This window comes from Acipenser ruthenus, chromosome 12 (assembly GCF_902713425.1).
Source record: "Acipenser ruthenus chromosome 12, fAciRut3.2 maternal haplotype, whole genome shotgun sequence".
In the NCBI taxonomy this organism is placed as follows: Eukaryota; Metazoa; Chordata; class Actinopteri; order Acipenseriformes; family Acipenseridae; genus Acipenser; species Acipenser ruthenus.
Window position 1 is genome coordinate 17,360,936 of NC_081200.1, and position 27,629 is coordinate 17,388,564.

A 27,629-nucleotide genomic window follows, 5' to 3' on the forward strand; every position below is an offset into this window, starting at 1 on the left:
AGTCAGGAAGGTGGGACATTGCCCAGCAGCACTGGGAAATGTATTTATTATTATTATTTTGTAGTAGGTTTTATTTTTTAATGGGAAAAGGGTAAAGTCAATGTGAATTGATTAACCATTTCCACAGTTTTTCCAGTGTTTATTGTATCAGGGGTGTTTTATCGGGTTTTATCGGTTAAAACCGAAAATTAGAAGCCCTATTTATAATTGACCTACACCATTCCAACTCTGACAAGGTATGTTTTAGCCTCATTTTAATAAAATAATAAAATTCAAGCATAACTACAAAAAATATCAGTACTAATAAATTAAATCTCTAATACATCTCTACATAAAACTTTACACAGCCCAGACAGTTTGTTACCTCTGATCAAGTTGAAGCAAGGTGATTTGGGCAGCCATTCCATGCTAGTGCTACCTTTAATTTCAATGACATTTTGTCATGTGCAACATTGAGCATTAGGCAACCATTCTCAAGATATGTCCTTTTTCTTTAGAGGTGAAGGGGTAGGGTACATGCTAAAAATGTAGCCTAACATTGCAAGTATTAACACCTTTCCAGATTTCTGTCAGGAGTGAATCATGACATTTCATTTGCATCCTGTGGCCACTGGGGGCCAGTGCATGCAATATAAATACGTGTCTTGTTTCTCTGCAGATCAATCTTAGTAACTTATTTTAATACATAGCTCAGAAAGGCTGCATTTTTACCATCAACAACACCTCCTTCTGACATATCTTAAATTGTTTAATGTACCATAGCAAAGAAGAAGAAAAATCAGAAATGGTTGTGCGGAATAGACTTATCAGTGCAAAGTTTGTGTCTATCGTGTAAACTCATAAATATGATCATATACATGCAATGCAAATACGGATGCACAAAACATTATAATGTGGCTAAATTCACTCCCCCTTATAATCTAAGAATATACAGTGATTGAGTCAGATATCAAGTGTGAGAAAATTTCATAAGGGTTTTACCTACAATCATGCAAAGAGCAGCACAGTATACTAAACTGTGCTTTCTGTACAGCACACTCTGTATCTCGCAATTTAAGTCATGCAGGTAATTATGGAATACTAGGCCAGTCCTGTTTCAACATTGTCACAACAGGAGTAGAACCAGTGATCTAATATTGATACACTTTCAAAGTAAGGCATAGAAATATTTTGTTATAAGCAACTGATTTCCCAGATAAAGTATGAAAAAACAAATTAAAAATATGCTGTACATAGATGGCAGTCAGAGACCTCATAAAACAGCTGTTGAAGGATCTTCATTGGTTCAGATTTGGGTGGTTTTAAGAAGCCATGGTGATCTAACTCAGATATTTGACTGCAGTACCATTCTCTATTTGTTTTCATGCGGTGCCTGGGTCAATTATTTCTCTTTATAAAAATCACTAAGTTCTATGCTATAAATACTTACAGATGCTAACATGTACCTACTGTATCACACTGTGGCATCTCTGGCGGAAGAGTAAAACTGACATTTTGTTTGGCAGAAAGTCTAGAATTGAATTTATTTTGCATTCTGTTTCATAAAAATAGTTACATTTCCCAAACTGCCTCTAAGTCTTTTTGAAGGAGAATTAATTTAGCCATAATATCCTGATTTTTGCCGAGCTTTAATGTGTTTTGTGTGTATTTGCTGTCAGACACAGACAGCGTGTGTCATTTAAGCTTTTTGCAACTAATGCAAAACAGCTGGGTCTCGATAATCTTGTCAGTCTTACAGCAATACCTGCTGTCTCTTATTAAAAGATACAATGTAATAATATATGCTGAAATGAGACACAAATGATACAAAACTGACTTATTTGGGCAATATAAGTACCTAAGACATTCTGATCTTATTCACTAGCATGTCCTGTGTCTCTTACCTACAGAGAAACAAACATGTATGTTGAAAGGGGCTCATTTTATTACACATCAGCATGGTTTGCTGTTAATAGCCAGAGCTTTCCTTTACACAACCCAATCTGGAAAACAAGCATATCTGCTTTAAAATATAAGCACTTCCGTGACTTAATTTTTAACTCACTGACAAAAACCAAAAAAGCAACTAGTCACTTTAATAAAGAATGTGAAAAAATCAATTTTGACCTCTTGGCTCAGTTTTCACCTTGTATTTTTATCTCCTGTTTTATGTCTTGCTCTCTCTAGGATCACTGCCCCACTTCACTGTTTAGTATATTTCTTATTGAATTCTACCTGCCAGTCCATCACAGAAGCCAGTCCCTCCAAGTGGTTGCTAGTTATACCAGCAGACACAGGGCTGTGGGGCCGGGAGACTTACCTGTCGTCCTGGCTGGGCTGGATGTATCCGACCGAGAGGATGTTCAGAGACAGGATGTTGGGGTCAATGATCGTCTCATCGGCCTCTGGGGTGTTACGGAGACGACCTTGAATGCAAGACGAGAGAGCAGTAAGGTTTATCACATGGTAGCATTAGTGATTAATGAACTCACCTGGTCTTTTTCATTTTTAAGTTTTATTTTGAAAAGTCTCTGATTAGCAGGGTCAGGTTGTAACATGGGTACACACAAGAGCCTTCCTCTAGAGGCGTTAGAGATCCAATGTTTCTCTGAAAGAGAATTTAACGTACAGAGTCCAGAATCTCAATGTACTCACCAACAACCAACTCCCTCACTTCCTTCCACTCAATGTCACCGCCTGTCTCGTGCACAATGGTAACAGTGATTCTTCTTTGGATACCCTGTTGGATATTAAAGAAAGGAGGAAGCAGTCTTGGTTTATCACATTAAAATGAGGATCTTCTTCAAAAAAATGTAATAAGAAATAAATTGGATATTTCCCAGATGGTGAAACTATTACATTTAAATATTTGTTTCAGTTTTGTTGTGACTTGCTCAATTTAGCTCTTTTTGATAATCAGATAGGAATTTTCCTATACTGTCAGGTTCCTCTTCCTCTCAAGACATTGCGACATACATTCAGCACGAAGCTTTTAAAACCACCAAACACTTGAAATTATATATATATATATATATATATATATATATATATATATATATATAAACTGCACTAACATGAAACTGATGCTAAAAGCAGATCATTTTAAATGTTTGTGAAGGCAACTTTTAGTTCTTTCCCCCTTTTGCTTGCATTTAAGAGTTGGCAGCTTGACAGTGCACTTCTGTTGTACAAAGTATTTAAGTAAAAGCAAATAATATTCAGTGGAGTGTGTGACACAGAGACAGACCACGAGGGGTAATGTTTAGCATCTAATGTGCCACCTTCACCATGTGATACAGCCATTTATAAGTAAATCTGGACCCTATAAAAGCTTCTTAAATAAACAGCTTGTTTCAAAAACAAAATATGAAACATGACAGAGTGGGGAAGAAGTAAGTACATTTACAAAAAAATGAACCAATTGCGATTTCACAAATTTAATTGAAACAATGTACTTTTCAGTTTTGTTTCAATTGTCTTTTAACAGTGCTTCACTATTGACAGATCTACTCCAGAATGATTCAGTACAGGTGGTATGGAGTGTACTGGCCACCCTGTGGAAAATTCCTGCTTCAGGGACATCTTGGTTGAGGCAGCTGGAAAGTTTGGCAGAGCTAATTAGATAAATAGTTTCAGGTATGATTGCTAGCCTGTTCTGTACAAATTGATTAGGCAAGCGCTATGAAAAGGAGCTGCTGGTAACACTTGCGAAACACCAGGGAACACAAGCTGCAGGAAACATTGTACAGTGAGTAGAACAAGGTCTAAAAAATCTAAGTACTTGGTGGGGGTAAAAGGAGCGAGCCTTCCGCCACGGGGTTGAGGAAAACATACTTCCTTAGAAGTTCTGTTATTTCTCCCAGAAGGGGATATGTTTTTGTTTTGTTGTCTTTAAAGAACCAGAAACCAGTTGTAAAGCTTGTTTCTTTCTGAATAAAATTGCACAAGTTGCTCTTCTATGTGGCTTCTTTTCTACCGTCAAGAGTCTTTTACCAGAATTTGTGGCATATCTCAGCGGACATACCAGGCGCTAGACCAACCCAGGGTCATGTTAAGGTGTGAAGCAGGTTCTAGAATGAATCACTCTTGTGTTTGTCTGTTATGTAAAATGTCAAACCCCCCCCCCAAACCCAAAAGAAAAGCTTCTTTGCAAAATATTATTCTATATCCAGTGGAACGGTCTAGGAATTGTCAATGGAATGGGAACTCTACCTGATGCAGCAAAAAGGTCCCATGGCACGGCATCCCAGACCTGTGGTCCACCACTGCTGGGATGTAGCTGCAGAGAGAAAGCAGAAAGTTTAAGCACATTTGATCACATATTTGATCACGTATTATTACAAGTATTTTAAGGTAGACAATAGAGATTCAGTGTCATCTTGTAAGGCCATGACATGAAACAGTATAGTCAGTACAACCCTACTTGATGTTTAATAATAACTGAATATAAAGTCTACATTGATGTTGTTATTTGAAATTAATAACTTTCTGCAGGAAGATGTCTCTGTAGGTTAATGCTTCTTCGTGGGACTTACACATGGAAATCTAAATTCCGTCAGTGTTACAATCGGATTTAGACATCTGAAAGTAAATGCGATTCTCAGAGAGCTGTGGAGCTGTAATCGTCCTCCCACCTAGGCTGAATATAAATGAGTATAATTAAGGATACGATTTTGGCACAGTCATTTTTAGTACATTTCACGGACAAGTTGCGGAAAAAAAAACAAGAATTCACGCAAAAGCCAGCAAATAATTAGGACTTCTGATTTTCGTTTTTAACCAATAAAACCCGATAAAACACCCCCGATACAAAAACAATTAAATCGGTGGATAGCCAATAAACACCAGAAAACACCGGAAAAACTGTGGAAATGGTTAATCTATTCACGTTGACTTTACCCTTTTCACAGTTAAAAAAATAAAACCTACTACAAAAATAATAATAAATACATTTCCTTGTGCTGCTGGGCAATGTCCCACCTTCCTCTATCACTACGTTTACATGACAAAGCGTTTTCCGAAAACTAATGTTTTCAGAAAACTGATTTTTTTAAAACGTCACTTTTGTGTGTTTTCATGATTAACGATAAAAAAATCTAATTAGAATTCAACTGTACACATGGATTGAAGTTTTCGGAAAACGCAGGATATTTTCACATGCCAAGTACTGTAGTAGCCTAAGCACGATGAAGACCGGACATTTCTGCGATAGAACGGAATCCAATATAGCGTTTTATCGAAGTGTCAGGTCTTAGATTCAAAGATTACTATCCTATACCTCTATTCAGATTCCCCACAATGTGCAGTCAGCCTTTCCAACAGCTCATCCTGTTCTATATTACCAGTTTCTTTTGCAGACATTATTTTAAATTCTCACGTCATTTTCAAACTGGAAAACATTTGCTGCTTCAGTATGGGCTATTAACAAATACATACAGACTTTAACAAATGTATTACTTTATCACTAACTAGACAAATGGATGCATGCAGACTGACTACAGATTATTATTATTTTCTCTGTTTTCTAAAACCACGTGCAGGAATGAAGGTCAGAGTTTGCACATGTGCAGTACGCTATCGGAATAAGTTTTCCGAAAAGTGTATTTACATGACATAATTTTTTTTTTTTCTAGGTGCTGTTTTCCGAAAACTGATTTTCAGAATATTCTGATACATTTTCCGAAAACTGTGTTTACATGACTTTTGATATCGGAATTAGTTTTCGGAAAGTTTAGTAATCTGAAAAATATAGGAATTCTTATGCTCATGTAAACACACTCGTTCTGAATACTTTAAACCCGCCCCAACTACTAAGTGACAGCACATTCCTACATTTCTATTGGAGACTCTGCTTGCAAGATTTAAAACAAGATTACAATCAGGATGGAGGCTTGTTACCAGGATTGGAGGATTTAAAACAGAATTGTGGTGAAATGTACAAAAATGCGTACACACAAAAACTCGAGAAGAATGTGCCCCTGATCATCCCCATGTTCAAAATGAAACTATTATATATATAAACGAGATGTTTAATTTTTTAGTTTCTGAGTAGCCTACAGAGCACTGCCTCTTTACAAATAAAAACAAACAAACAAACAAAAAAACAGAGTGAAAAAGTCAAATCAAACAGGCAGGCACCCTGTCCAAGAAGTGGGGCATCACAAGATCAGAAAAAAGGCCTACAAAACCTCTCGCTTTATCTACAGTTTGCAGGAAATAAAAAAAAAAGATGTTCAGTGGTAACCTAAAGTATTTTGTTTAGCAATGTTTAGTTTTAGAGAAAGTGAGTATTTATTTTCAATAGACTACTTGGGTACACTACATTGTATGAAAAAAAGTTTCAGGAAATCAAATGTAAGTATTAATTAATATTTTTTGAAGATGCAAGACCACTTTTGTTTTAAAAAAATTATTAACAAGTGCTGTTTGTATGTGAAGATCACAACTCAGAGTTTACGGTAATATACAGTCTGTGTTCATTTATGCTCGCTAAGCTGCAAGATACAAATCTCATTCGCTGACCTGCACAGCTACATGCAAATGCTGTGTGCATACACAACCAAACAATTTACAGATACGCAGATTTGTATTTTCACATCATGACATAGTGCATTTTTAAAGGAAATGCCTAACCAAATGTGTTTTTACATCAGTTTCCAAGATTTCAGACTATTGTTCAAATTCACGATTTTCATGATTTCCTTGGCCTCCGTGACAAAATCGTATCCTTAAGTATAACGATACATGCACAAGAAAAGAAAGTTGTGTACAGTATTTTGTCTACATTTGATGTAGACATTTACACTAGGCACCTGTTTTATAACAAAGGATAGGTGTACTTCAATAACTGCATCCAGTAATGTGGCTGGGAACTCTGCCCCAGTGTTAAGAAATGAAGGATGACGTAATTCAAAGCATATGGGTCAGATAATTGTACGAAATGTAAATAAATGCAAAGGACTAAAGCAAAACTAGCCTTCCGAGTGTCACACCTGTCTTTGCAGTCACCATTGCAGAAATCCATTTCTGGGGTAAAATGAACAGCAAATAGCCCACCTAATCATTCTGCACTGGTAGTAAAACATTTGGGGGTACTACTGCACTTGGGGACATCTTGCTTTTAAAAACATTTTGTCCATTTTTGAAGGGAGGACAATTATCTATTCAGGGATACCAGGATTTTGAAAGCTGATTTATAGCCTTACAAAAAAACATAATTCCACCTAGTGATAATATGCCATTTAACAAAGTTATAACCATAATCATCTTAAGAAACAAGTTAGTGAGACTACTTACTCTCCATTTGCTTCCAGCTCGCAGATCTCAAAGAATACCATCAGGTCATACTTGCAGCGGCACGGCCCCGCAGTCGGACGGCTCAGGGTGGTCAGCTTGGTTGCAGGCACTGAGGATAACAATAGCCATTATTATAAAGCAACAGCACCACACCTCTTCAGAGAGCCCATCTGCAGTACAGGTGTAGTCAGAGGGGGTAAACCAGAGCACACGAACAAAGGGTGAGAAGCAGCAATGTATGTAGCTCTGATTAAGGGTATTGGGTTCTTACACAAGATACAGGGGCTGCAATTCCTGTAACAGTTTTTCATGTGTTGAGTTAGACTGTTGTTATTTTCTGTTGACTCCAGTCACTGTAACTTTTGGGCAGAATGATTGTTCAGTTTTGGCATTAAAATATGGAACAATAAAGTATTCTTTTTGACTAGCTTGAACAGATTGAGAAACATTTTGTGGCTAGTTGTTGAAATTGACATAGAAGCGGAATGGGTGAGGGGGTGAATACATGTACCTGAACTCATTCAAAGCCCAATTTCCTTTTTTCACCCTCACTGCAGGGGCTTGCCCTGTGTAATTCTAGGGGTTTTCTTGTTTGTTTTTTGTGTTTGCACTGAAATGCGTTTAACTGATTCATCTGGGCTGAAGAAAGTTATTTATAATATATTAGAGAAAGAGAAAGGGCAGTTATATTTAGAATTCGTTTTTTGGGAGAAACAATAGGCACAGTGTAATAAATGTCAGTGCAGACACTTCTAATTCTAATCCTATAAATAAAAAACATAAACAGGGCAAGGCCCAAACTATGCCTGTCATATGAGAGGGGACCAGGACTAGCTGTCAAAAAAAAGAAGAGACCAGACAGAAAACAACTGATGACAGATCCCTGTTTCAAAGATAAGGACTAGAAACTCATTCAGATCACCACCACATGCACACCCTTGGGGTTTTAGCTGTAAAGAATAACACACCAGCATGCCACCCGCCTGTCCTGGCTTTCTGGCCATGAGGCTTCGAGAATTTCAGAGAAATGTAATTGTTGCTGGAGAGAAAGAGGGCTGCTCGGGTGAATTTTCTGCATACTACTATTAGAGACAATCAGCACCCTCTTCTGTACACAGGGTATTCATTGTTTTTCAGTTCAAACGACTCCACAAACATTGAATAGTCCCTCCTTGGTGCATCAGCAATCTATATTTCAAGGGCTTGTTAAAACGGGAGTCATTGTCCAAGGCAGCTAATATTTTCCAGCCTTTCATTAGCTTTAGTACTTCCTGGAAACATATTTAATTTTTGTTTAGAGAGATTTGTTTGCCTTATTAATCAAGGTAATCATGACAATTAATTTGAAGAGCTGATACGATATGTAAGCAGTTGATATCATGTTATTAGATTACCAGCTTACAGTAAAAACTTGCTTTTAAGACTGCTTGTTCAGGCCTTTTCTTCTATATGGACGAGATCATTGAGAAAATGTATCAACGTGCATAGAAATACAGTACCATCCTTGGTAGCATCAAAGATAAATAAGCTGATCAGTTTTCATGATTGGATCACAATTTAAAAGATTTTACAGTTCTAGCCTTGAAAGGGAATTTCAAAAACATCAATGACAGATGACAATGACAATGTTTTCTCTGGCAATGCTCAGAGTGCTGGGCTTCACTCTGGTCACATGACCAGGCACTCAAAGTGGGTGAATGTTTTTCTCTGGCAATGCTCAGAGTGCTGGGCTTCACTCTGGTCACATGACCAGGCACCAGAGTACTAGGCTTCACTCTAGTCACATGACCAGGCACTCGAGCACTCTCGGCTGAGCAACCTTATAATTCAAATTCACAGATTTTGTTTCAGTGGAGTCAAGCTTAAAAATTGCTTCTGCTCTCGAACTATTCAGAAGAAAATGACCAGATTCTTAGATTGAAAAGAAGTCATTTCAGCTGTAATGGAAGACATCAATATCAGTTTGAGTCTTGGAGAGATTTGCAAACTACCTGCATGGCATGGTGCTGTTTTCTGCAGACACACTGCTGAGAAACTTTGAGGACAAAGAGATTCAACAAACAGCTACAAGTGACAATTAAGTATACCAGGCAAGGTTGGGCTGGATACATTTATAATGTTCTGTGATGTACTGTACATACAGGCTGACACACATATAACTTCTGTGAAGAAAGTACTATAGCTAATGAAAGTTTTTGCCTTGAGATCAAACAGGTGTCCCTGATCATTCTGGTTCAGTTAAAGATAAGAGGTCTTGCTGCACACCTAAGCCTAATTCTTCAGCGTTTTGTAAAAGTATCTCCTACTGTACCAATGATTCTTGACAAGGCTATAAAAATTCTAGCAGGGTTTATTTTTAGTGACATTACATATAGCAGCACATAGGTAGGAGGAACTAAATCTAATTATTGGCCAGTAAAATCTTCCTAAAGGGATTCAGAGGAATGCAATGCACACATAAGCACTGCCCATGTGAAAGCTCACAGCAGCTCCAGGTTCTCCCAGTCAAGAAGGCTGGAGGGGGTGCACTAAAAGGACTAAAGAACAGATCTAAACAGAATAAAAAAAACAAACAACCAAACAGTGGCCAATGAAAAATCCATTAAACTGCTTCTGAATTGGAGGCAATATTTGTAGGCTTAAAAGCCTGCAATGGGTTTGTTTCAGAAGTTTTAAGTTAAAACTGGATATGTAGATAATGAGATTCTTTAGCAATACTGGTTTACTAGTTTTGTCCTGCTAGCTTGTGGATGTTATCAACACATCCAGGTATGCCAGACTGCAGGACTGTCACCTTGTATACAGGGGGAGCTATATGCACCTGCTGTCAGCAAGCTGCCTATAAAACCCCAGAAATACCAGTGCTGCTAACAGAAGCTCAAAATGAAATGATCCTTTCAATTTAAAACATTCATGCTATTTGCCATCACAGTTTATGGGATTTTCCCTCTCCTGTTCTCAGGTGCTACCAACCCGGTTTCTGTGCTTTGAGGACAGCACAGTTCATGCCAGAAGGAGGCGGGAGCACACTTAGCTCCTCCCCCTCTGACAATAAAGAGGCATCCAGGACGGCTGCAGATAGAGCATGCCCAGACAGCGAGTCCATGAGGGGGCAGTTTAGCACGTCTGGCACCAGGAACTTAATCAGCTCGATGGTTTTCTCTCGATCTGTCACAGGCAGAATTGTGTCGGGGAAATAAAGGGTTTAACAAAAGATGCAAATGGTCATGGGTGCACATACAAAGACAATTAATGAGTTACAAAAATAATAAAAAAATAACAACAAAAATAACATTACACAAAACAAGACATGTGATATACTACATAGTGATATATATTTTTTGTGCCAAAAATCTAGATTTTAATGCATAGTGCATGGTCTAATGTTCGTGAGCCATTGTTTTTTAGAGAATTTCACTTCATCCATTGAAGTGATAAATTCCAGGATAACCCTTACATTCTGTATCCGTAAGATGCATAGATGCACACAGGATCAGTTACACACTGTGAACTACATTTTATGAAGGCATTTTATAAAAAGCAACCAATGGCTTTCAGTTCTTACCTGGTTTGGATAAGGGCATGACTCTGGGAAATTGCCTTCTTGAAGGCCTCAGTGGACTAGGGAAAGAAAAATACATTTCTATTATCGTGAATGCAATTCATCTGATTGTTGCAGATTGTGCTGATTGTTTAATTATTGCTAATAACTAGGCTGAGTCTAAACTGGCAGCTTGTGGCTGTAGGACTAATTACAGATGAGAAGTTCTCATTCAAAACCTCTGTGGCCTTAATTATACATGTATAAAATGGAATACATTGATGGAGATGTGACTATATGTGACTATATACAGTATATATATATATATATACAGTATATATATATATATATATATATATATATATATATATATATATATATATATGCTGGTTGTCAGAACCTCTTTGTTAATGTTACTTTATTGTTTTCTTTAATATATATTTTATTTAAAAATAGTAGTAATAAAAGTAGTGATAATAAAACAAACCAATACAGGATAGTCAAAATGTAAAAACCTGTATGCAGTGATGCTCAAAATGCCCCTAGTGGAGGTTACAGGTACAGACACTAAGCAGGGGCGGTCCTACCTGATGAGGTCCTTGCAGAGAGGTGGGAAGGGCTGTCTCTGGTAGTGACCAAAAACTTCAAACACAATAGGCTGCGTCTTGATATATTCCACAAAGGATTTGGTAACCTCAACCGCGATCTGGGGGAACAAATCAGTTAAAAACAAATCAATAAAACATGTGGCCTATATAGAGATAGAAATAGTTGGTCAAGGGAAATAAACAACTGTCATTACAGTAAACTAGTAATAGAACCAGTAACTGCATTTTCCAATGAGCAAACGTACAGCCTATGGGAGTAATATGTGAATATGGTAAGAGAAAACAAACTAACTTTATTAGTGTGTATTTGCAAGACAAAAGAAATAAAAACACAACTGCCATCTCATGTATCTGTTCTGATGGAAAATAAAGTAAAATATAATTATTTACTATTTTAAAGTATGTCCATTAAAAATGTGCTTTAATCAATGGAACTTGGTAATAAGCTGATATATGGAAACAGACAGTTGAGATTTGAGTGCAATTCAAAAAAATAAAAAAAATACAAAGAATGGAGGGCTCTTTAAAACATTAGAAATGCTCCATGCTAGAACAGGTTTCAATCTTCAGCTTTCTAGCATGTAAACCACTGTTACTGTAGCTGGTTATTAGCTCCATCCAACCGCAAGACCTCTACATTCCCATGTGCCACACTCACATTTTGAACATGGTAGAATCCCAGTGGAGGGCCGCGGCTTGTGTTCTTCAGTGGTTCAGTTGAGAAGGCCTCATCGTGCCGGTGAATAAAGCTGTGGTAAATAACAAAACAATGTAGGGGTCAACGAAGGTTAAATAAATATTGTGAGCACACTTGAGAACACTGTGCTCACGCGCAGCTGTGAGATGGGAGGATGCTTTCCAACTCAACCAACCCAGGAGACAGAGGAACAAGGAAGTGGGGTACACTTGGTCTTGTGTAGAAGAGATGTATGTTCTGTCTGGAACAACATTGTAACTCATGCCAAGAAATTAATAGTGTGTAGATTTTGTTAGGAGACAGAATGTAAGCAAAGTTCAGAGTCACACACACACAGGTAAGATATATAGACATGCACTTGAGAGTGCTAGTGAGAAAAACTACCTGAATCCTCTCCATCACCGTACCTGAGCTTTCTCCCAGAACATTAGGTAATTGATCAAGATCTGATTTTTGTTTACAACTAGGTGCTACATTGTTGTGTCTAACGATGATGTTTAAGCTATCTTTGTGTAACTTTTGAATACTGGAATCAATAAATGGAGACTTACTAACATATCAATTGGTATTGTGCACACTCATTTACAGACATCAAATGAGTTTCCTAACAACAGCATTCCTCATGCACGTCATTTTTTTTTAGCTCCACTAAAACAGGAGCTATTAAATTCGGTTTTGGATTTAGCTACTGTTTTTTTCAATAACAACTTTCAATCTAAATCACTGTAGTTTAATTAAACATGCAATAGTACGTATAAACGTATATGCTGTTAGTGCAAATTCATATTTAAATAATAACTTTCTCTTCATATAGATTCATTGTAATAATTATTTTGACATTGCAGCTTGTTGAATTCTCATGCAGACTTTTTAACTACAAAGGGATGTTTTTGTTAACAAAAATAAAGCATCAGTGGGGGCATATTGAATGTAAAGGGAACAACAGCTGGTCTGCTAATAAATCCACACATACTTACTTGAACTGGCAGAATATGTCTGCATACTCAGCAGAGATGCTGGAGGCCTGCAGCACTGTCACACGGAAGGTGAAGATGCTGCCGATTTTGAGATGCTCCAGCGATTCCTCTGCCTGTGTCTCTGTGCTCAGCTTCAGAGGACTGTCAAGCTCCTCTGGACTAGCTGTGGAGACAAGGAAGAGGAGGGGGTCAAACCAAGTCTGAGATCAACTGAGGACTGATTGTGTCTGACTTCATCGCTGTTACATATTCCATGCAAAAGCGAAAATACATGATTGATTGGTAAAGCCTAGAACTTAGGTAAAAAGGCAGTGTAGGTTTTTTGGCAAAATTACAAAGTTCCAAAATGTATGGCTGTTACTGGGACCATTGAGGAACAGTAAACCCACATGACAAAAAAATAGGTACTAAGGTGGACATAATATCAGTCAGTTGTGGAGTACTTAGTTATTGTTGGAGACAGCCATGGATTCAGAACTTTTTTGAAGAAGTTACTGCAAGGATGGATACGAACAGAGTATGACACCATTCAGCTAGATTTTCAAAAGACTTTTGCAAAGTGCTGCAATAAAGACTAATCGTTTAGCCCATGGTAGTATATGCAAAAAACAAACAAATATGGTCCCAAATAGAAGTTATTCCCCCTACAAGGACTCTGCTTCCTGTGCTTTAACAGGGATGGCAATACGACTCCCATTGCAAAGCAGTTTGATCCAATTCTGGTTTTACTATGAGATTAATAAGACCCACATGAACTTGTTACTTATACACCATGCCTAAAACCTGGAGTGGTAGAAACTGCTATGCAATAGGAGTCTTATTTCTATCCCTGTATGTGTGACCTGCATATGTATAGTACAGTACAGGTCATTATTTTAAAATACATTTGCTATGTGTATATTAAATTTACAAAAATATTTATAGTTTTTTCAATGGCTTTCAACTTATTTTTGATTATACATAGGCTTGCTACTTTTTGATATTAATCGGTAAAGCTTGTTAAATGTCAAATTCCCCAAAAATATGAGTTCAACTGAACTAAATGTATATACGATAAAACGTCAGTAAAACCACTCGCTATTTTCTATTTTCTTACCAAAAATAATCATTTAGAAATCATCTAGTCTGTGTAGTTTTTATACTTGCTGTCTGTCCCATCTCCGTTCCGCTCTGAATGGCTGGGGGTCACTATCAGTCACTTCAGTGGTCGGTTAGTACTGTAGTTTCACTCTGTTCTGACAAATCTCGTTGACTGAAGCGGTGCTAGAACGCTATCATTTGCCAGCTACAGCGCCTGTCATTCAAAACGCCTACTTTGAAATTAGCGGGTTAAGGTGTACAGTGGCTCTCAAAAGTATTCACCCCCCTTGGACATTTCCACATTTTATTGTGTTACAACATGGAATCAAAATGGATTTAATTAGGAGTTTTTGCCACTGATCAACACAAAAAAAGTCCATAATGTCAAAGTGAAAAATAAAATCTACAAATTGTTCTTAATTAATTACAAATATAAAACAGAAAATAATTGATTGCATAAATAGGCTGAAGTCTCCGCGTCAGGACGAAAAGGGCCCGTCTGCCTTGCCTTCCTGTGAGTCCAGCTGTGCTGAAGCAGGAGAGGGGGAGCTCAGATTCCGAATAATAAGTGCAAGTTAGTTCTGTTCAACTATCTAATGTTTTGTTCTGTGCATATTATTTTTACTCATAGATTTATGCTATAAAGGTCTATGTAATAAACTTTTATATACCGCGTTTACTATGGTTTATTTGAGACCATTTTTAAACGTATAGCTCAGCTGTGAGCAAACGTTATTTCATTTGGAATGTTGGTAACCATGGTTTTGTTGCATGTTGAATATGATAAAGGGATTTTGCTAAATGAGATGTTTTTCAATGGCATAAAAAGTTTTTTTTTTATTTTATTTTTTTTAAGCATAAAGGTTGATTTCACCCATTCTCTGCCTGAATTGAAAAATAAAAATAAAAAACAACCCAGTAAATTCTTTCTAAAATAAATGTCGATATTAATCGTCGATTTGGCAAAAAAATAAAAATCGAATAGTAGCAAGCCTAATTATACATTTTGGGAGAATTAGTATGCTGCAGATCATCCAGGCACCTTGCATTGGTTATGTGTGTACTATGTAACTGCTCCCTAATTCCTGCCCCCCTCACCTTCACAGGTGTTGTTGTTGACCTCATCAGCGGAGGGCCCCAGGTCTGAGGACTGCCCCTCCCCTTCCACGATCCTCAGCTCTTCCTGCGAGGTTTCTGAATGAGACATTCCCACTGTGCACGACTCTGCCTGGTACTGACACATCACAGACTGTGTTATTCAATTGAACACATCTCACCTATCCAAAGGTCAGCAAGGTCTAATCAGGAAACTCTATTGTAACTTACTCACTTTTAAGCATCTTTTAAGACCGTAATTTTTTTTTTTTTTTTAATGACTGTAATAAAAGCAACAATACCAGCTGGCATTTACTGCATGCCTGTTGCATTGGGAATCATTTTGTTTTATGGCATGCTAGGAGGCAAACAGAGCAGAAATAGACCTCTAGGGGCTGGTTGCATAAAACACCTTAAGTATTAACTTGAGTGTAAGTACTGTATAACACTTAAGGATGCATTGTCCCCTAACAAGGACTTATATGTGCTAAGCTGCTTTCTGCAATACCCTTAGACTCAAGGAACACTTGTCCTCTTTAGAGAAAACTAAAGGGGACATTTAATTAAAGGTGATTTATGCAACTGGCCACTGGCATTTAGACCCTATAGACCCTTAGTATGCCATCATTTAGTTGGACAGTGCTTTGAACATGTCTGTAGTCTACAGTGATTTTTCAGTAGAGTAATTCCCTCTAAACCATGACACAAAGGCATTAACAAATCAGTAATCCCTATTGCTCACCTTCTCAAACTGCTGGTCTTCAAAGGAGATCTTGGCTGTCCCAGACTGTCGCACACCAGAACCATAGTCTGGGGCCTCCTCATCAGCTTCAAAGAAACAGAAATAGTCAACAAATTAAACTAGAAATTCACCCCTGGAAGCATAATGTAACGACAAAATTCTCTGTTTGAATGGTTTATAAACATTAAGTACATTTAATAAGAGGTTAAAACTATGTGGCACAATTCATTCATTTTTACAGTAATGAAACTTGATGACAGAGTAACAGAATATGGCTGCGTACCAAATTCAAAGACACTCAAACTGTGATCTGTGTCTTTGATTTGGCAGTGAAACATCTGTAATGGGAGTCTGCCTTTCCAAATCACAAAGGGATGGAGTGACAAGAAGTCTGGAGTTAAAACTTTCTTTAAGGGAATGTATGCAAATTAGACAACAATTAAGTACAATGAACAAGAGGTTGATCTATGGAGGACTATAGCAAATAGTGGGATACTGCAACTACTAAACAACTTGAGCACACTTCTAAATAAAAATGTAAAATAGTCCAGTTGATATATATATATATATGATCGAATGACCTAAATGACTTTAACCTGGTTAATTAAAGAAATTGTTTAAACAAGCACATATTCCGATGGTACCTACCAGAAATGGCCTGAACAGCCACCCTGAGGAATCCCTTCACTTCTCCCTTCTCACTGACAATGGCGACACGGTGCACCAGTGGGACTGGGTACAACAGGTTACTGAGGTACACAAAGGCCCTGCAGAGAGGGAAGAGGGGAGAGGAGAGGGGAAAGCACAGGGGAGTCAGCACCTTCAGACACAGAGCCACACTGCACTGGACACCTCACAACAACATTGAGCTGCAAAGCAACAAAAGGAAACACAAGCTGCATCTGCTCCAGCAACAGCCAAAGGTGCTGACTACTACTGTTGTTATTGCTTCTTTTTAATTGTCTCTGCATGTCGTGTTTTTATTTTCCCAATGGATATGATACGTCCCCAAAAATCGTATATAAAAATCCATGATCCCTTACCACCTATTCCTCAGCTCTAACCAGTAGGTTACATTGCCTCTCAGTCCCTCGGATCAAAAACCACACACCTCACAGTCATCAGCTCTAACCACGGGAGCTCACTGCATTCCAGCTCTCATACTGACCCTCAGCTCCTCAGTTCAAATCAGTCGCTTGCAATGCTGCCCAGCCTCTCAGTTCTACCCAGCTTGTCATAAACTCTAAAATTCTAAATACATAAATATAACACAGTCTCCCAATCCTCATACCTTACCACTAGATCACATATGCTTCCATTCCTCTTAATTTAGAGATTTATGATTTATAGTCCTCAACTCAATAGATCAGTGCTTATATATGAATTATTATATATAATATGTTGTATATAATACAATTAGACCTTACATATAATGTATATGGTTTCATGATCTAAGTTATTTTAACTTGCTTAAATAATATATTATTTTTATGTAAGCGACTGCTCAGTACAATCTAAAACATGTCATGTGACCTGGTTAACAACCATGTTACAGCTACTGGTATCGTCCTCATTTTAATACATTAACCCTGTTTCTCAAAGATTTTGTCACATGATAAAAGGCTTTTTTCACCCTGTACATTAATACCTACTTTCCCAAGGTGGTAATTTCCTACCCAGTTATTTTTACCTCATGAGTTATTGTGACAGAGATCGAATGATTCTTGGTGTTAGATCTCCCTCCCGACCTGCGAGGCAGCTGCATAAAGGGAACAGAATACCCTGGACTAAATGGCACGACAGTTTATTCCCAGGGTTAGGTGGAAGTCAGCCATCTAGAAAGGGGGCAAAGCTATATGAACACAATGACCCGGACGGGAAACGGTGTGGCATCCGCAGATTGGAGGAGCGGATGCGCTCGTTGACCAAGGGGTCATGGGAGACGTTATAGAAAGGGGACGTAGTGATGTGATCTGTTCCTTTGTGAATGGTTACGTTAAATGACCAGAAGGAGAACCTGTGCTGTGAAACGTGAGTGTTTTGTTTGTTTTTGTTTGTCGTTAATAATACTGTTTATAATTATTTGGACGGTTAACACGATCCGGAGCTGTCGCCAAAGGCCAGCACTAAACCCGGATCAACAACACTGCACTTTGTTTTCACTAAAGAACGGTATTCACCACGAGCACTAGAGCACGCACTGTGGACTGGTGTTTGTGTTTGTGTATGTGTTACGTGTGGGTGAAATGAAACGGGACTGTTATTATTTCGGGGCAAACCCGCGGATTGTAAATAAGCAATACACACCGCTGTATTGCTTCATTAACATTGTTATTATTTACTGCTGTTAGCCATCAGGCATTGGATTATACAATTAAACCTTGTAGCAGTTTCAGGGGTTGTGTTGTGGATGACGTTATGTGCCTGCAAGGTTTCTTTGTTTTTTGACTGCCAGGACCACGGACAGCAATACAAAGGATTCCACAGAGTCAGGACCACAGACAGCTCAGTGGAAACTTCCAGACTGCAGCAGAACAGCCACACCTGTCTCCAGTTGTAATCCAGGCAAAACTGCAGACCGGTGATACCAATCAGGTTGCTCTATTTAACCGTGCCCTGGGTTTCTTTCTTTGTCTTTTCTGATCCTGGCAGGTGAAGGAATAGGAGGGCATTGGAGTGGTTGAAAGAAAGAAAGAAAGAAAGAAAGAAAGAAAGAAAGAAAGAAAGAAAGAAAGAAAGAAAGAGAAATTACACCAAGGATTGAACACCCAACTACGAACTAGGACTGGACTGGAGAACCCAAACGGCACTTGGACCATACTTTTGTACAAAAACTACCCTCGGTAACAAACCCGACCTGAAACGACAAAAAGACTGAAGGACCTCCAACTGTTGGCTGATTGTTTACTTTGTTTGTTTTGTTTTCATTTATCAAGAATTCTGCCAAAGCTGGTTAAAAATAAACAGGTTTTAAAATGTACCTGTACTTGTGTTGTGTGGTTTCATGTGTAATCCCCACCTTACAAAGAACCCGCCCCAGGAAACGCTGCAACCTTCATTGCACCTGGATTATCGTTGTTTGTCTGATTACTGATCACCTGCACCTGCACACTGTTAACCACTTTGCCACAGTTATTAAAACTGTTTTTTTTTTCACCAACTATTTTAATTGGTTAAATAACATTTCATATTCACATAAACAGGTGATAAATAATAGTTTTGTGTATAAAACCACTTTATTTCATCCAGCAAAACATTATTTAAATAACTCCTGAATTTTTTAAAATCTGTGGATAAAGCCGTACATGATTAAAACAGTCTGTAAAGCTTTGTCAATAGGGCCCTTAGACTACAGTGAAAAATTTAGTGGAAAGCCAAGGTGATCATGCAGAGCGAATCCAGAAATCTGGTTAGTTTTACACAGACTTCCCCTAACACTGTTGCTCTACCATGCAGCTACAGATTAATGGTATTGTCCATAAAGACTGTAAATCTATAAAAGTAAATCTGTATCAGCAGCTGAGGCACCAAATGAGATCAGCAATAAATCAAAAGTAAGCTCTGAGAGGAATAGTAACAAGTAGAATCCTAAGCAGCTATACACAAACTATACACAAGAGACAAAGCTTAAGTCTTACAATAAGGATGGAGCACATAGCAGCTCTGTATCAGAGATCATAACCGCAGAGAGAATCACAGGGAGGGGTGAGGACTGTTGTATCATTAATAGTACTAGAACAAACAGTTTAAGCGAGAGAGGGAAGGAGGAGTGGGGAGGATTATTTTACATACAGCCCTCCAACAGGGAGAGAGAGGGTGGAGTGGACAACGACTACATTAAATCAAGAGGTGGAGTGTACAGTAACCTTATTTTTGAGACAGTGTTAGAAAAGGAGGAGAATATTGAACTTCATTGTTATTTATAGAAGGCAGTGTGGTCCAGTGGTTAAAGTCCAGGGCTTGTAACTAGAAGGTCACTGGGTCAAATCCCACCTCTGTCACTGACTGACTCACTGTGTGACCCTGAGCAAGTCACGTAAACCTCCTTGTGCACCGTCCTGTGGATGAGATGTTAAATCAATGTCCTATTGTATGTGACTCTGCATATAATTCACAGTTCACAGCCTACATCGCTTTGTGATGGTGGTCCACTATGAAAGGCGCTATAAAAAGATATTATACATATTATTCAAATTGCACTATTTTTCCTCTCGTTAAACTGAAGTAGGGAGCAGAAAAGGTTTATTGAAACTGTTTTCGGTTCTTACATACTTCCTGGGCTTCTAAATACCTGAGCTCAAGTATCCTGCATATCTAAAAATAGCCAATTAAGGCCAGGATGGTGCAATATTCCAAGGTACTTCGCTGATATGACATTGCAGTATCCAGGAACATCTGCATTTATCAACTTCACTTCCCCCAAGAAAAAAAGAAACCACATTTTCCTTTTACAGTACGCTCAGGGTTTCACTAGCAAACAGACATGTCAATAATATTATTTATATAGCAAGCTGAACTATGGTTCCTCAAGGACCTGTGTGTTTAACAGGCATTTAGTGACAAGCAGGATATCGAACCCTGACGGAAACAACTTGAGTGGCCCTACTGAGTGCTACAGCCACTAAAAAAGTACCAAGTGTTATTGGCCAGGACCTTAATAGTCATAAAAGGCACTTAATGTTATTTGACAGAAATGTTGATAGTTTTGAAGTGCTATTATGTATTTTTTATCATCATGCATGGACTGGGCCAAAACCAGAAGTGCCCTTTAAAAATGAACAAAAACCAACATTATGTGTAATAAATTTTGTACTGGGGGAAAAATCCTCATTTTTGTTACAGATTTCCCATTTACACTCATTACACAACAGACCGCTAGTCATAATTAAATTAAAACTAGCAGTGCTAATCTGCATCTTGTTTCAGTACATACTATATAAAGTCAACATGTAACTACAGTACAGACAACATCATAACTTCAATTTATAGGACACTCAAAATGTTAATAAGTATCCAATAACTGTGCCTTATATACCCTGCAAATACTCAAAACCAAGCAATGGCCAGGGAAATAAGGGTGTATATTACATACCTTAAATCAGGCATTACTTCTGGATAAAGAAGGGTAGTAAATGGAATATGGGTATTTTACTTTAGCTAGACAGTTATGTGGGCTTCCAATTGGTCCTAAATAACTGAGCAGGGACTACTAAACCTGTTTCACATGTACAGTTAGAAAGACAAATCGTTGATATTCACTAGGAGACTCAATTGTGATGCCTTTATCTATCGATTTCATTTTGAAGGTATTCTGAATTAGAAAAACAAAGGTCTAGAGGACTATAAAGTGATCATAATGTCAAAATCCCTCGTAACCAAACACCAAACTAATACACGGAAAAAAGACTGTAGGAGACTAGTCAATTAAAAAGCAACACTGACTAATCGGACACCCATGGACTGATTACCTTGAGACCTGAGTCGGACTGAAACCCAGAACCCCAAAGGTGAAAGAACAGTGTGTGAGCCACTGCGCCATGCAGTGTCTGAGTAGCAATGCAAACAAGGAGAACACCTTCTCTAGAGAGACTGGGTGGGTGTGGAGGGGGGTGGCGAGTGGAGGGGAGGCAAAGGGTAGGAGTTTACGACAAGATTGGTGAGGTGCAAAGATGGCATGCTCAGAATATAATGTGTACGCAAAAGCTTTTCTGTTTGTTGACAAAACATATATATATATATATATATATATATATATATATATATATATATATATATATATATATATATATATATAAGTTTGGACCAGTAGAGCCAGCTGCTAAAAATGTGTGAAAATAAAACAAATTCCAAAAAATAATTAAAATAATTAAAAGCACACTTCACAATAGACTTCTACAGTCACAGCTGCTGCATGTGTGTAGCCAATTCATTAGAATGATATATAAATATAGAATAAAAAAAAAAAAAAGTATGTGCTCTGGCATGCCTGGTAGAGACTGCTGCAGGAGAAACCAGCTCTTTCATCTTGAGATCCTGATTTTGCAGCACATATTAAATAGGTTTAGCTTTAAGTTAATTAGTCTAACAATCGCTGTTTGGTATCACAAAGGAAACCTATTTGATTGTTTGAAATCACTGTAAGTAAATATACAGGATTCAATCCTGTATATTTAAACTTTGTTAATGTGGTTTAAATACACAAGGTGGCTAGAGCCACACCCTTTAACCCAGTCAAAGGAGGGCAGGCACCACAGGGGTTCTTTAGCCACGACATAATCTCTGAATAACACCTGAATATCTTCTGCACTTCCTCTGAGTTCTGAAATAATTCATTTTGAATACAGCCCTGTTAATTCATGTGGATGTTGTTACCCGTATTCATTCCATGTTTCTTTGTAACAAATGATGTGATTCACATGTATAAGGCTTAAATCCTGTTTAATTCATACCCTCTTAGTCACCCTCCAGGGGACTGTGAGAAATGAATGCATGCGTTTTACATGTGATCAACATCATTTGTTACAAAGGAACCTGGATTGAATATGGGTAATTAAATCCACATGAATTAACAGGAGCTGAATTCAAAATGAAATCTTTCAGAAGTGCAGAAGATATTCAGGTGTTATTCCTGTGGTACTGTATTCAGTCAGAATTTATTATGAATTTGCGGCCATTATTTTAAAGTGTTACCGAGATAACTCTTCTGTACAGCCTTATGTATCTTGTCTTGTCTCAGTTGATTTATGCCCCATAAAAATTATTGTGATTATGTTGACAGGAAGAGTCAATAATGCACTTCCTTTTCAGTATATGGAAAATCAAGCTAGGATTTAATTTCCTGTACATGCTATCACCCTTATTACAGATTGCCTGGAAATTACAATTTTTTTTTCTCATCAAACCTTTATTCCTTATTGAAGGATATCTGATCATTTTAATAATATCCAGACCTATCTTTCCCTGTAAAATATTTTAAATTATTAAAAATGATGCTGAATCATTTCTTACAGAACCCTGATATGCTGTTGTTATTGTCTGCAATTATCTTGAGAATTGCTCCAATAATAAGGTATTCCACATTCTAACTACTGTAACTCTGAATGCCCTGATACAGTAGATGAGTTATTTCGTAGTCTCTTGCTCCCAGGGACTGCATCAGTGAAGCAGTGTAAAATTGACGTTCCTATCATTTTTGTAAAATAGTGGTCATGAATGGTCCACTTCTCAGTGTGAAAGAACTAGTTCCTCTGTCAGCATGCTCTTGAAACCTCACCAACCTTCCCACTACACTGAATACAGGTGAGCGGTCATAAAAGGGGTCCTGGCCTTCGCCGGAGAATGGGCAGTGCTCTCCCTCATCTCCCCCCAGCTCCGAACACGGGTCGTCCAAAAAGATCTCATCTTCCAGGTCCTCCAACTCCTCCTCCTCCACCTTCCCATCATGCCGCTCGTCTGCGAGCTCGGTAATGTCAGAGTCAGGGTTGGAGAGGGTGGGGGAGGGGGTAAGATCTGCCATGCGCTCACTCATGCATGTGTTGAAAATGGGGCTGCTAGTGCAGCCAGAGACATCGGAACTGGGTTAGTACGACAAGATAAACACACACACAGGTTAATTATATTAGCCAGTGGCACATGCCCACAGCACAGACCTTGTCCTGGTTTGTTTTTCGTTGGTTGAGAGGGTAGAAGGGTCTAAAACACTGGTGTAAGCCCCCTAGAAACTTTGTTGTAATACAGCAATGACGGTCTAAACACATGGACCTTTTTTCTAATAGTCTTTCTAATAAATGTTAATCTTATCTACCCAAATAGTTCCATAAATTGCCTTAATCAAATTACTTCTAACCCCCCCCCCAGGAACTTACTTTAAATAAGACCTAATTTTTCAAAGTTCTCTTTCTAAATCCACTGGTCTGCTTTCTTGCTGAGGGTCAAACGTCAGCTACAGAGTAGCAGGGCTTTCTTATCAGGTCCTGAACTTCCTGCTGCCAAACTAATGCTAACCTTTCAGGCCATCGATGCTCAAAATCAGAACCAGAGATGCCTGCTTTTGGATCTGCAACAGACCAGTACTGTACCTCACTGAAATGGGTGTGTACTGAACAATTCACCTCATGCACTGTAAATAGCTTTCGCACAGTGAAAATGATGAATTATACAATTATCTACTGTGGGAAACAAGGGAATAAATCACTTTTTACCCTTTATCAAAATATACATTTAGTGAGTGAGGCTCTTAATGTTATTAAATGTAAAGTTTTGATGCACAGTTGGTCACAAAAATGTTGTGACCTTGCTGTTGTAGTAGACAGTGTGGGGAAGCAACTAAAAAGGTAACAATTATTGCCTATCACGTCAAAACTACAGAAAGACGGGCCACGCTCTTTACCTGGTGCAGAAAGACGGGCCAATGTAATGTACATTCTTTAAAACAAAATGAATCGTTCTCTTTGAGCTGTTGCTTTTACGGTTAGGGTTAAGGTTAAGGTTAAGGTTAAGGTTAAGGTTAAGGTTAGGGTTAGGATCAGGTTAACTGATTTAAATTTTAAGCTCAGTGTTGGTATTCTCTCAGCTGGCCTGTCACTGAAAAGTCTTTCTACACCTACTGTATGCTGAGATCACGATAAGGTTGTATGATGCACTTGTGAGCCTGCCCGTAGAATACTGTGAAGGAGATCTCTGACATCCTTTTTTGACAGAAGTTAATGGTTAGACAACATTTTCTAAATGTATGCTTTTCTATAATACAACACCAACTACCAACAACTTAAAGTCTGCACTACACGTGAAATAACTTCCTGATCTCATATAAACACCAAATAATAAAGTTGTTGAAACAGAAGTACTGTACTGTAGGACATATTCCCTGAATATGATAATAAATGAACATGTATTAGAAATGTAACTGGATTAATTAATGACTCTGTGTTTTGAGAAACAGGGCAAACTGCTGTGTCTTGAGAAGGGGGCCTCTGGCTTGCAGACATACTGAACTATGTGACCTACTGATTAGAGGACCGGCGCCTGAACTGGATTAGGCTGAGTGGACAGTTGAATTATGTACAGATAATTCACACGTGCAACAACAATCGTTTTGACACAAGGAAGACATAAACTAGCGATGTCCCAGTGGAAAAGGACATTAAAACATGAGAGGACTGTGAGTTTAAAAAAAGGCAAGAGTGAGAAAGACTATAAATATCTAAGAAAACTGAACATCTTGCGCTCCACATCGAATGCTAAACAAGGTGCTGTCACTGCTAAGCAAAGCTGCAACTCCAGGACTCTAAAAATGGAACCAAGATGGGACTCTGTCTGAAAAACGGACCCAAGAAGGGAAAGCAAGCTGCAAGCGAATCGCTACCACAAGCAACGAGACTGAGGCCTGGCCGTAAAACTTACAGAGACTTATCAGACAAACCAGTCTAGGTCTGCTGTACACCTAAAACCACAATATCCAAAAGAAACTGTGCCCTGCTACCTGTGTAGCTAAAAGATTCAGTGAAGAGGACAGAGCGGACGGGCGCTGTTGTGGATCCTATACCGAGGACTGAAGACTTTGTTGCAGCTGTTTGTTGATTCTGTTGAGAATTGAAAGCTTTGTTGCCGAGTTTGATCCAGTGTAGGATTGAAGACTTCGTTGATGAGAGGAGAGTTTTTGTACTGGACACTAAAACAGATTGAGTTTCCAAAACAGCAGACCAAAAGTCTAAGCTTCAAGGAACCGTTGAGTATAATTCCAGTTGCATTTTCCTTTCATGGAACTAAATTAATTAATTGTAACATGGGCGTGTGTGTGTGTGAACAAGCTACTAAGTTACAGCCTGCTTGCTTGCTCGAGTGCTGGTATGTGAGGAGACAGGCGGTGTCATATTTCAATTGCCTGTTAGTTAAGCAGTGAGAGTTTTTTAATTGTGTTTTGTGCTTAGAGACTAAGACATTTACTTTCTGACTTTTCTCATTTCTGTTTATTATTTTGTGTACTTAATAAAATATTACTTAAACATTCCTTGTGTCTGGGCGTGAATGTATGTTCATAGTAAATCCTTGATCTTTGTAACACGTCAATTAAATATTGTTAGTAAGAGAACTAATCAACCCAGATAAACATTAAATTATCAATTATTCAATTGTTCCTACACTACCAATCATTGTCACCAGGGATGCACAACCTTGAAGCGAGAATTGTAAAACTTGAAATAAAGTTGCTGAAAAACGGTCAACACCAGAAAGCCTTCTCGATGCGGATTCAAACCCTGCAGATGTTACGGAGTAAGTTGATGTATACTGAAAGAAAGTTCTATAGGAAAAATTTGTTAGTATTAACACAGATACCAGCATTGACTGTTTTAAAGTTATGGATTAAATACCCATAACGAGTTTGTAAATAAAAATGCTGCAATAGATTGGTTGTAATGCAGAAACTGAACAAAGACTATTAAACAACAACTATTATTAATGTAGCAGAACTAAGTTGATTACGGACTAGAATATGTTTTGGATGACATTTTTTGTTACCGTTCTCTTGTTTTGACAGATTTGGTTACACGTTTTACAGTTGTGAGATTGCCTGTGTAGTATCTGCAGATGGTGGTTTATAATTCTAACATCCTCACATTTTGTTAGGCTTAACATTATCATAAAACCTGGACATTAAACATGTAACTATTGCTTTAAATTTACATCCCTCTGAAAATGTATAGATGGGTTTCATGAAGGAAGCTTTTTTTTTTAAATTATCATTTAATCAGAAAAATAAATAAAATATAAGAAAATATAACTTTATATACTTTAAAATGATATTTTAAGCACATATTTATTAAAAACAATCCTTAGGTTTCACAGACCTTGATTAAAGTATTTATGGCCATAATTGTCCCTCGTTTTTAGGAAAAGTTTTTAAATTAGCCATTAGTTAACGTGTTCATGATTCAACAATTCTTCAGATCAGTTTAACGAATCTCTTATTTGGGTTTATGGGCATCTGGATGTATAGGGACTGCATGGTAGGTGAGTCAGTTTGTGTGAAATCTCCAGTTACTACGTTTCTTACTCAGACACTTTTTTAAAATTTTCTTATTGGTGGCAGTTAATAATGCCCTTGTGGGACTGCATTGACAAGCTGGCAGCTTTAGGGTTATTTTTTACTTATCGTTCTTTCATTTTTTGTGATTATTTGTAAGTACAGTGGCTAGAAATGGGCAATACAAATATTTGAAAAAATGAGTTCATATACTGGCACTGAAGATGTAATAACAAAACTGCAGAAAACATATTGTTCCATTTACCTCACAAGCATAGGCAGGTCTTCACTGTTTGACACATGGTGACCTACTACTTCAATATTCCAAATCAGGTCCCTGACCTTAAATAAATTCACATTAGAGACAGAACCTTAATCTAACCTCACAAATACTCTATGTGTGACTGAAGGTAGAAAATCAGGAACTGGGTATCTGCCGTGAAAAATACCTGGGTACCTGGATCTTTTTCGGGTAGTGATAAAAAAAAAAAAAAAATATATATATCACATATATTAATGTTTTAAGTGCATGATACACATTTAAATACTATATAGTACACATACATTTCATCCCTTCAGATCTGTAGACTT

The 27,629-nt window shown here is 37.9% G+C and overlaps 1 protein-coding gene across 23 annotated transcripts in view; it reads right to left on the reverse strand.

Moving 5' to 3' along the window:
- LOC117417009 (kinesin-like protein KIF1A) overlaps window positions 1–27,629 on the reverse strand; it is a 175,932-nt gene that overhangs the window by 59,434 nt on the left and 88,869 nt on the right. For 11 of the 23 annotated variants that reach the window (XM_059034640.1, XM_059034639.1, XM_059034638.1 and 8 more), the window contains 11 exons: window positions 16,664–16,782; window positions 16,016–16,101; window positions 15,277–15,412; window positions 13,099–13,261; window positions 12,083–12,173; window positions 11,404–11,522; window positions 10,841–10,896; window positions 7,276–7,384; window positions 4,192–4,258; window positions 2,635–2,719; window positions 2,300–2,405 (listed from right to left, as the gene is read on the reverse strand). In XM_059034640.1, coding sequence (XP_058890623.1) covers window positions 2,300–2,405; window positions 2,635–2,719; window positions 4,192–4,258; window positions 7,276–7,384; window positions 10,841–10,896; window positions 11,404–11,522; window positions 12,083–12,173; window positions 13,099–13,261; window positions 15,277–15,412; window positions 16,016–16,101; window positions 16,664–16,782 — 1,137 coding nt within the window. Of the gene's footprint in view, window positions 1–2,299; window positions 2,406–2,634; window positions 2,720–4,191; window positions 4,259–7,275; window positions 7,385–10,840; window positions 10,897–11,403; window positions 11,523–12,082; window positions 12,174–13,098; window positions 13,262–15,276; window positions 15,413–16,015; window positions 16,102–16,663; window positions 16,783–23,292; window positions 23,590–27,629 lie in introns of all 23 variants that reach the window. The other 12 variants (XM_059034629.1, XM_059034628.1, XM_059034627.1 and 9 more) reach the window with 3 other exon arrangements.